Consider the following 11578-nt stretch of genomic DNA (forward strand, 5'->3'; position numbering starts at 1 on the left):
CATCTGCCCACTGGCCCAGCCTCAGGAATCCCCTCCCCAGCAGCAGGGCTGTTCTAGTTTCACTGTTTTCACTTGTTCACTGGTTGAAAACAGTGATTTCAGTCTGATGGCATCTCACCTGGGGGTCGGAATTTGAGTCACTAGCAAAGTCCTGTTCAGGCCAGTCCAAGGAGTTTTTCTGAAACTGTGAGCAGTAGCCAGGTGGTCGCTTCCCTTCCATGTCCTTCTCCAGGGCTTGCTGTGTGTTGATCACAGAAAGAAAAATACCACCTGTTCTCACTACGTGGTGGAAGGTGGGAAGCAGAGCATCGAGGAATGATGGCCATGCCATCTGAATGGGAGGGAGCGCCCCAGGCCTTTGTCTTTCGGTTTCCTTCCCATAATATGAGGGGACTTCCAAATGTCCGTGGGAAGTATGAGCTTATTTTGGTGCACGAACTTTTTCAAATGCATGAATAAATTATTTACTTTTTAATTTTATTATGTTTTAGTTTGCTACAGGGCACGCGTACTCACAAGAGAAAGATGGGGGTGGGTTGGTTGGTGGGAGGGGGTGAGAAATCCCCCAGGGAAGATGGCCATGTGGCAGTCCCTTCTCCAGTCTCCTCTTGGAATTTTGGGTGTGCATGTACATGCATCTGGCATGTTTTCAAGACTTTGAGTCTGGGGCTCAAATCGCACACTTGGCCATGTGGGATCGAGTGGCTTTAAACTCTCCACCACCTGCTAGTCCCATAGTTTTTTCATAATACACACATTCCACGATCTTTCTGAAGATCCTGCATACAAGGAACGCGGCTGCATTTAAAAGAACAAAAATATTCTTGCAAACTCTTTCACATTTCCTTTGCCCATTACTGACATTGACCAATTGATTGCATTAGTGATTGCACTTCTTGCCAGACATGCGTGCACCCACTCTCTGCTGTCTCAATTTAGTTGTGCTAGTTGGCAGCAGGGTGCTTGCGTGTGCTCTCTGTCTAGTGCATTCTCTCCTCGGGTGCCGAGAGCTGAGTTGGTAAAACTCCTCAGAATATAAGTATTTGTTTTCACCATTGGCCATGCAAATTGTCTTATTTTATTTCCCAGCCTAAACTCATTCCCATTTCCTTCTCCCCAATAAGTAACAGCTATAATATTTTATTTTATATAAAACATATTTTAGAGAAGGATATACATGTTCATAGTCTTGATTATTTATGTATCCTTGTTCTTTCCTGTGTATGATGTTTTGTCTGCTATTTCCATTGTTTTGCTATTTTTAATTTTCAGATTAATTTTACATTTTACATAGTCTTCTTCATGATGTACACCATATATATGTATGTGTATATATATATATGTTTCTTAAACAGAGAACTTGGCATTTTTTTGTTAAATGCTTCTTTCCTTTGCACCTCCCACCTCCCTTCTAGCATTCTCTACCACCCACTCCCCTTCTTTACAGTCTGTTTTCTCTCCTTGTTCTCTTGACTATCTTATCTTCAGATCTTTCCACTTCTGCCACAGAATGCAGATATTAGGTACACATTGAGTGGGGATATACAGTGTGTATCTTTCAAAGTCTGGCTCACTTTACTCAACATTAAGTCTTCTATAGTCATCCACTTTGAATCAAATGATAGGGTCTCATTGTTTCTTATACATGTATAAGTATATACATGTTTTTCAATCCAGTCATCAGTTTTTATGGGCACTTAGGTTGGCGCCATGTTTTAGCAGTTGAGAATAGTGCTAAATTATAAACATGGATGTGCAAGTATCTTGGGCCAGCAGGTGGTGTGGTGGTTAGGGTGCTGGATCCCACATGGTAGGCTGCATGGCTGAAGTCCTGGATCTAGTGGATTGAAAAACATGCTGGACGTTTGTGTGTGTGTATGTGTGTGTTCAAAATCTGGAGAGGAGATTGGAGGACAAGGGATTGTGGCATTAGCATCCCCCTTGGGGGATGATTTCTCACTTTCCCTCTCTCTTTCTCAGTTTCTCTCTGGCAAGTGTACGTACCCATAATAAAACCTGAAAAAAAAAATTGCTGCACACTTTTATAATGTGGATTTTATTTCTCAAGGAACTTCTTGGCATTCTTTCTGCATCTGTTGGCCTGCATTTGCCAAGTAGAACCATGACAAATGATTGTATGGCAGGATGCTTCCAAAATATTCTGCAGTCTTATTGCCATTGAGGGCCTTGGGATAATGAAGAACAGAGACACTGGGCTTTTAAATGGAATTCACACTTATTTACACGTACACTTATTTGGTGTACATTTAAATGCCTCACTGAGAATTAGTTAAAAGGAAATGGCTCCCTGAGGGTAAAAGAAGACCAGGTATTGGGAGTAGTAACTTAGCTCTTAATGCTGATCAAGTGCATTTAGAGAGGAGCTCACATCTCCGGAAGTACCTAAGTCCCTTTTACCTCGTCCACCTGGATCTATTTGGCCTAATTAATAGGTTAATACCAGTGCTACTCCTTCATTCAAAATAAGGACCAGAATATATTCTGGAAATCACTTAATTCTAATCATTTTATCAAGCTATGTGTGAATTAATCCCAAAGATTAGGTCAATAGCCACTAAGTTTAAGAAAAATGGCCTAGGTGCAGGTATCTATCTGGCAAAAGTAGGTTCACCAGGGATGTATCCAAATAGGCCTGTCTTTGAACAGTGACTCTATCTCTACCACAACTTGGGAAAGATTAATTCTTTTTTTAAAAATTATTTTATTTAACTTTAATTATTATTATTATTTTCACATGAGTTTTGACAGAGAAAGACTGAGAGAGAGAGAGAGAGAGAGAGAGTAAGCAAGTCGCCATGTCTGGGACTCGAACTATGGTCAGCCATGTGGGAATTCCAGCACCTTAACCACCACAACACTTGCTGGCCCCCAAGATTAAATCTTGATAGATACTTCAGTGCTTGGAACTTGCTTTTGTTGAAGGTTGGAAACTACCTCTGAGAGAATCAAGTGGTACAAAACATGAAGAATCAATTTTAGGATAATTAAAACTATTTTGAATTTTTTATTTATCAATCTGGCTTCTAATATAATTTTAGTTAAATGAAAGACATTCACAAAGAATATTAGGCATACATACATAATTTCCTTCTTTCATTCTAGTTTACATGCTGTTGCTTTTAGAGAGTGACATTTTGTGTTGTTCCACAGGGATGGAATCCTAATTGAGTTTACAGAAAGAATATTTAGCCCAGCTTTTCACAGCTCTAACCTCCGCAGTCATCGTGCTCACTTACAGAATTAAAAAAATCCGACAAAACAAAACTTGGAATCAATACATTTAGAATGGTTTCTTGGCCTCCCCCAGAGGAACTTCCATATTTTCACAGGTATCAGAAACCAGCAGTTGTCAACACATGGTGCAAACCAGTCTTTGCTCAATGGGAGGCAACAATCCATTTCCCCATTTCATATACAATGAGTTTGATGAACCACTCTTAGAAAATAATACTGCTGTGAGATGAATGTGCTCTAAAGGTTCCAACCTTCTCACATAGAATATGTGTAGTTAGGCCCAGAGCTATCAGGCATCACAAAACCGTCACATCTGTGTTCTGTGCTGGCTTATTTATAAGCATGGCTATTCACATGGGGAGGGGAGCTGTGTAAGAATAGGTAAGATGAACCGAAAGTCATGTCCAATAGCAATTCAGGCTTTATGAACAAAAATTCTGATTTTTTTGGCTTCTGGCTGTGTTGTATCTCTCAGTCCACCTAATAATAACTTAGCAGTGGTACAGCAATGCCCTAGAAGTCTCCATATCCCAGATGTGGCTGCATTGTTGCTTTTGATGGGACTTTCCGATCACAAGGCAGGAAGTAAGACTTCCAGTAGGCTCCATTGAGTTGGCCTTAATGTCTGGGTTTCCAAGTGTATGGTCAAGAATCAATGGCACCTCACAGTTGTCTTACGAAGTGGGTAGAACAGATTTATCTTAAATAAGGGACATAAAGGTAAGTCCAGGGACTTGAGCAAGGTCACAGAACAAGGCAAGGAGAGAAATGGTAGGACTCGGGCAACTGATTCCCAGAGTCCACTCTCATAGAACATCATTTGAAGATGGTACCCCTTGGTTTCTAGTCACATCAGCTGGGTACATTGTTATTTTATTTCTCACCAAGTTCAGGATCAGTGGTTCTGCTGGGGGTGACTCAAATTCAGTTCAGTAATTGCTGCCTTTCTTTTTGAAAACTGCTTGATGGGATGGTGGAAGAAAAAACATATTAGGAGGTGTTCATTGTTTGGCAGTATGAGTCACAAAGGGACTATTAAAACATTTCATCATGAGAGGAGGATACGATGTAGAGAAGAGAAGGAGAAAGAACAAGGGAGAAGATGGAACAGACCCTGTCACTGAAAGAGATAAGAGTTTCTCTTTGACACTAACCAAGCATTTGCACTTTCATATCCCATAATGATTTGTTTTTTTCCTGAAACACTTTTTCTTCACTCTCTCTCTTTTTTCTAGTTTACCAGAGGGAGTGAAGATAGATGGAAAGAAAGCATCCCTCACAGTGAATGCTGCAATCCCTTCTTCATCTCTCCCTCCTTTTGGGATTTTGGGCATGCACACACACACACACACATACCAGACATGTTTTTACATACAGCCAAATCCAGGACTAGAACCACAGAGTTGCCTATGTGGGATCTGGTCACCTTAACCACCAAGCCATGGCTAACCCCTGAAGTGCTTCCTATGGTTTGTGTCTTTGTGCCCAGCTCTCAATTGCACTGAGTGGCAGCTCATCAGAGGGTCAACTGACATCAATATCTATTCTTTGGCTCATGCCAAGAGTTATTCCTGTGCCTCTGAATGCTGGCTTCTCAAATGCAGGGCAACAAGAACTTCACTAACCAAGGCACTGCGAAGTCTTGTGTCCAGCTCTTCGATAAATATTTCCACATAATAAGTCTCTCTTTTTGAGCGGCTAGTTGAAATCCATGAGGGGAAATACAGTCTTAAATATTAAGAAGGGCCAGAGAATGATTTAACGATGAAATACTTTCTTCTTTTTCCTTAGCTAGCTCCCTTGAGCTCTAGGGAAGATGCTAGTGTAAGAGCAAGGAATGGCACTAATCTGGTATTCATTCCCAGTCCCTTACTTCTGGCTTCTCAAAACATAGATGTTTGCTTATACACAGAGGATATTTCCTGCACAAACAGCCCTAAATCAGCCGTCAAATTTCCCTGAGACTTTAAAACAGCCTCTTGTGTAGTTTTGTTCTATTCTTTTATTTAAAAAGGCTAACACTAGCCTAGCTGTGCTTCATTGATAATGGATTGGGATATAGAGGTCAAGATTTTGTGGGATGTGAGTGGCAAAGCAAGATTAGGTATAGGTCTGGGTCAGTTATGGCGGCTGCATTGTGCGAAAGTGTCAAGGGAGGGAGTTGAGCAACAGGGTTCATTTTTCTTTTTGTCCATGAGCAAATTATTTACCATTTAGAATGCACTGGACATGGCCTTCATAAATAGACACAGATATTTTGTTAAATCAGAATCCCAAGGAGAGGTGGAGATTTCCAACACTCATCTAGTGCTTATTCAGTTACTGGATACCGTACCCATCCTGGTCTTTGAGCACCTTACATAATGAAGATATGGAAGAACCATGGGTCCCTGCAGTCACTTCAGAGCCTTAGGTTTGAAAATTTGGTGAGAGGCGGGTTAGACCTTATTTTTCATCTTATGTGGCAGGAAGGAGGAAAGAAGTGAGGGAAGAGAAAGGATAAGAACATTCTGGTAGCAGGGGGTGCTTTGGGTGGTTTCAATCCACGAATCACTTTGAGAAAAAAGAAAAAAATACCAGACAACGCATAAAGAATCAAACTGTGGTAGAAAGTCATCATAAATTTCCACCTGGCATGGTTAGTTAAGTACAGAAGTAACACCTACAAAATAGGCTTAAAGCAATCAAACATTTCTGAAACTCAGTGATATGTCTACATTGAATAAAACAGCCTTTGCTTTCAATGTTACATCATTGTGATATTTACTCACATTAACTACTTTTCCCTTTTAATTGTGTTTTATAGAAGAATGATGAAGACCTTTTTAAATGAAAGGTGTTCATGAACATGCCTGAGGTCGACCAGCAACTCATAAAAGGTATGAGGGTTCCCTTTTGTTCTGTTACTTGACTTAAATGGGAATGCACTGGGCCCACGTCTCCTTTGGGACATGTTACACACCGGGGTAATGTGCCATTAGCAGCTCTAGGTAACATTTTCCACTACCCAAGAAATTAAGAACCTCTGATAAGCTGGGTATTTTGAGAATCTTGAAAAGTATTTATATATAACCCTAACAAACTAGAATTTCCATTTTATCAAGCCAGGCCATCAGAAAAGTAGCATCCACCTTTTCACCTTCATCTCACCCTCTTCTTAGAGGAGAAAGAAAGAGTGATCCCATTTAATTCCTCAAAATGTTGGAGTCTACATATATTTTTAAGAAGTGCTTATTAATTTATAAGAGGCCTGAAGTAAATGATCACAAAAGGCAGTCTAGAAATAACTTTTGTGTGATCTTCATTTCTTACCATAAATAAATTTAAAAAAATTTGGTTGCACAAACAGGGAAGACTGTTCCTACTTATAGATTATCTTTTATTTTTAAATAAAATCAATGAATTATTTGTTGAAATAAGTTGGTCAAGTTTTCTGATAAAGAAAGAAATATAATGACTTCCTCTGAGAAGCAACAGTCACTCAGTGAGGAACTTGAGGTTCAAAGATGTCTGGCATAGAAGCCCTCTGAATCATGGTAGAGTGTCTATTTTGGATGGAACGACATGTGGAGTAGCTGATGTAACATATGGCAGTGCTTTCCATGATTCCAGAGTGACAGCCATAATAACTTGGCTTTATTGTGGTAGGTCCATTCAGAGAATACTGGCTGCTAGGATTTTGTCAGAAGAGTATAAATACTAGGGGTTTAAAGCAAAATCAAAAGAGCAACTTAATTTATGCATTCACTATAAAGTGTCCATCCTTTTGTTACAACCATAAAAGAAACAGAGCAAACGATTCATGACATCTGGCTCTAATTCTCCATCGAGGTGCTTATATACATATAATATAATCCAATACACTGTAGGTCAAACAGAGGAAGAAAAATTTGTAACAGCTGGTCACCACGGTATTGTAGCTGATAGTTACAGATATTGAATAGGTCTAAGACTACATACATACATGGAACGATATTCTCTTGTAGAATTCAATGAAAAATAAAACAAACAACCACAATATAAACTACTTTCCCCGTTTCTTCAATGTGCCTCTCCAGTTGCATCGATTATGTGGTTACCCAGCAAGTGTCATACTTCTGTCAACTGCTGATGTCAGAACCCTCAGAGAACTGCCATAGATTGAGATCTCTTTGAAAACTGGTGAGTAACAGGTTTCTTTGCCCTTTTCTTTCCTTTTCCAATTTAGAGGACACCAATCAAAATATTATATATGAACACAAACTAGTTACTACAACAGCCCATTAAAAGTTGACTATACGCAAAAGGAAGAGAATGTTGGAGGCCATGTGTATGTGTATCAGCTTTTCTCAAGAAAAAATATCCACATTCTAAGGGCTCTCAAAAATGTAGAAAACTTGCCCTGTTACCATGGGTTTTTAGAACACCTCTAAACACACACAAAATAAGACAGATATTACCTACAAATTTCAACCATTGCTTAAACTCTAAAAGCATTTTTTGTATTATTTTGATACAGAAGGGAAAACTCATCTATAAAGAAATATTAAAAAGTATTTTTTTTTTTTTTAGTGATCAGTCTCAAGAGTATTTTGCTGCAGCCTTCCCCAACTTGTGCTGATATTTTAAGGATGTGCTCGAGTGTATGAAGCAGGGTGCCTTTGTCCCTTTCCCTCCTCCCTAGCAGTTCCCTCCTCCCCATCCCATAGCCAAATAGCCACCCGTCAGATGAGCCATTCCTTTTTGCTTTCATCAATGGTCTCTGTGAAGTTGGGGTCGTTGTTCATAATGGCAGCATCCGCGCTCTCGGCCGACTCCGCTCCCTTCGCTTCATTGGTGTGGTAGGTGCCCTTGTGACGGAACATGTACCGGATGAGGAAGACCAAGGTGCAGAGGATAGTGAAAATCACCACAGCAATGACCCCTGGGGCAGAAAGGAGAAGAGCCAGCGGTTAATCGAACCTTACCCAACCCTCCGGCACTTCTTTCCCCACTTCTCCACAGTGCTCTCCAACATTACCCCTCCCCTATACGCGACGAAAACTCCAAAGCTACCACCAGAAAGACAACAAAAACAAGACTTCTGTTTCTGGACATGAAGGGATAAAAGAAACAACAGGAGTAACTTGACTTCAAGGTAAATGTAACTAAAATACTGGACGAAATGCATGAAATAACAGCTTTCAGACACTGGATGACGGGCAGAACTAAATCACCATCCCTGAGAAAAGAGAAACAAAAAAGATGAACCCTACATTTTCCCTAGTTTTCTGACTGGTGGTAATTACTGGACAGCAACGTACCGAGGGACAAGATAAACAGTGGTTTCTCTGAACTGGAGAGAGAAAGAGAGAGAGAGGGAGGGAGGATGATAAGGATAGAAATACTCCAGCAAACTGCACAGAAATCTCTTTGCATCTGTGGCCAAGTGCTAATATGTGCATGTGAGATTCCACAGAGCCAGGCAAAGAGCAATGACTCAGGAGCTGTAGGCAGAAGAGATTGCCAGAGCTCACACAGGGCTAGGAGATGTTCACACTCCAACGAACTGCTGTGGAGAGGCCTTGTTACTGGCAAACGCCAGTATGGCTATTTTTACTTGCGGTCAATGAACAAGAGACAGAAGCTACAGAAGAAGAGAGGTTTTTTTTCTTATTTTTTCCCAAGAATTATTTTATTTTTATTTATCATTATCATTATTTTTTAATTTGCTACAGGGCATATGTGCTCACCAGAGAGAGACAGAGAGAGAGTGAGGGAAGGTGAGAAAGCAAGTTGCCAAATCCGGGACTTGAACTGCAGTCGACCATGTGGGAGTCCAGTGCCTTAACTGCCATACCACCTGCGAGTCCCAAGGGAGTTTATTTCTAAATCAGGTTACAGGGAGATAGTAATCAAGCCCCACCAAACTGTCTCTAGAAGCTCAGCATGTGGTCAGTTCTTAAAAATACAAGCATGTGCAAATCACGTCTTACTTCGGCCGATCAAACTCATTTGATTTAGCCTGATTCCTGCTTTTCTTCAAGTACCCACTCCTAGTTTCTCATCTGACCCTTCCTCAAATAGACCTCCCCACGACTCAGCACTTGGTTGGACTGTTCTCATTTCAAACTTTTCAACTTCTTAATTTCAAAATAGCTGCAGTCCCAAGACCTCAAACTGGCCTGCTTTAACCTCATTGAATAAACAAAGTATTTAACACAAACTATACAAGGGTCATGCTGATCACGTTTTGCTAAAACAGACCTGAAGTAAAGTTACTCACTATCTGCCTTTCAAACGCTTTAAAACAAGACAAAGAATATCACACTATAAGTCACACGTAAGAAAAGATATTGCAAAAAGTAAGCGTGTCTGTCAGGAGCACTGGAGCAGCCAGCTCAGGTAGGCCTAGGAGCTTCCACTAATCCTTTAAATGCACAAGAGTGTCAACCTAGGCCCTGTGCAAAGAGGAGCAGGCACAGGGATGGAGGTCAGTTAGCCTAACTGCCTACTGAAACAAACCTCGGTATTTATTAAAGAATGACAATAAAACCTCAAAACTTAATGTAATATTGATAATGTCTAACAACAAATAAAAATAATAATAATAACCAAGTGGGACTGGCAGGTGGTGTAGTGGTTAAGGTGCTAAACTCCCAAATGACAGACTGTGGCTCAAATCCTGGACCTGACAGCTTGCTTTCTCACTTTCCCTCTTTAAAAAATAGTAATAATAAATAGGGACCAGCAGATGGCATAGTGGTTACATTGCAAGACTGCCACCAGGCCAACCACGGTTTGAGTCCTGGACCTGGAGGCTCGAAACTCATGCTGAGTACATGTGCATGTGTGCTTAGAGTCACGAGAGGAGAAAGGAGGAGGAGGGATTGCAGCATGGCCATCTCCCCTGGTGGAGTTATTTCTCACTTTCTGTCTCTGTCTCTCCAGTGAGCACATGTGCCCTATAGCAACAATCTCTCTCTAAAAAAAAAAAAAAAGAAAGAAAAAAGAAATGAATTGCCTTAAAAAATAACCAAGCATGTCCCCCCCCCAAAAAAAAAAGTAGAAAAATATCACTTGACCAGGAAAAAGGTCATTCAACTGGAAAGAGATCCAGAAATAATGAAATCAGTACCTAAGAATATTAAAACAGCTATGGTAAACATACATGGCGATTTAAAGGAAAATATGATTGTAATAAGAAGAAAAATGGAAGATACAATGTGAGACAAAGTGGATCTTGTAGAGGTGAAACATATGGTATCTGAAGAGGAAAAGATACTGGATGTAATAATACAGATTAGACAAGATGGAAGATAATATAACTGATCTAAGCACTACTATTAAGAAGCAGAGACAGAGCGGACACCAAAGGAGCCAATTCCATGATAGCTAGCCATTCCGCCATCTGCTGGTCCCCCTTCACTAAGATACCTGCAATCAGACCGGCATGTTCCCCCAGTTTTTGTAGTAAGCTTTCCTGGCAGCCGTCACCACTGCCTCCTTGCACATGCAAAGCATATCTAGCCCACAACTACTCTTTTTAAAAAAGTTTACTTATTTATTTCTTCCATGAGAGAGAGAAAACCAGAGGGAAATGGACAGAGAAAAATTAAAAAGAGAGGCACAGAGAGACAGACAGAGACAGAGACCAGGTACCCCTAGTAGTCTTCATGCGCTGATCCCCCCCACCCACCCAGTCTCTGCCAGTCCAGATCAAGCCTGCTCACAGGACATGAACCCAGAACTTTTCCCACGTGAGAATAGTCGCATTACTGCTGTGTCACTACCTGGCCTTCATTCTTCCTCTTCTTCACCATCTATTATCGTTACTTTTTGACAAGTTGTCATGAAAAAGTACCAGGATTACATTTATTGGTTTCTCCATATCATATTTCACAATCTTATGTTTTTCCCAGACAACTGTTTTACTAGGACTGTTACTTTCCACAGATGCGCACCACGCGAAGGCCTGTCTCTGCATCACCTACCTCCGATGATGGCCGAGTTCCTGTTGACTCCGTTTCTTATAGCTTGGCCTTGTCCTGGGTTATATGGAAAGTCAGCGCTGGCTGTGTAGGAGGGAACAGAGTCAAGTGTGAGAGTCAGGTACACCACTGAGCCCAGGCACTTTGATTCCAGTATCTTCAGACAGCTCTTCAACACCTCCTGTTTTCCCAAACGAAATCCCCATTTCCCATGGACCATCTCACTGTGGCTTCCCATGAGGGTCACAGTGACCTCCATCCCTGTGCCTGCTCCTCTTTGCACAGGGCCTAGATTGACACTCTTGTGCATTTAAAGGATTAGTGGAAGCTCCTAGAGCTACCTGAGCTGGCTGCTCCAGTGCTCCTGACAGACA

The 11578-nt window shown here is 41.0% G+C and overlaps 1 protein-coding gene across 1 annotated transcript in view; it reads right to left on the reverse strand.

Annotated features, from left to right (window-relative positions):
* Positions 1–3042: 3042 nt before the first annotated feature.
* Positions 3043–11578, reverse strand: part of CNTNAP2 (contactin associated protein 2) — a 1579711-nt gene continuing 1571175 nt past the window's right edge. Inside the window, exon 24 of the mRNA XM_006139900.2 lies at positions 3043–8158. Within this exon, the coding sequence (XP_006139962.1) occupies positions 7959–8158 (200 nt within the window). The 3' untranslated portion in view covers positions 3043–7958. The remainder of the gene's footprint in view (positions 8159–11578) is intronic.

The sequence above is a fragment of the Tupaia chinensis genome, unplaced genomic scaffold (genome assembly GCF_000334495.1).
Source record: "Tupaia chinensis unplaced genomic scaffold, TupChi_1.0 Scaffold000010_1, whole genome shotgun sequence".
NCBI classification, from domain to species: domain Eukaryota; kingdom Metazoa; phylum Chordata; class Mammalia; order Scandentia; family Tupaiidae; genus Tupaia; species Tupaia belangeri.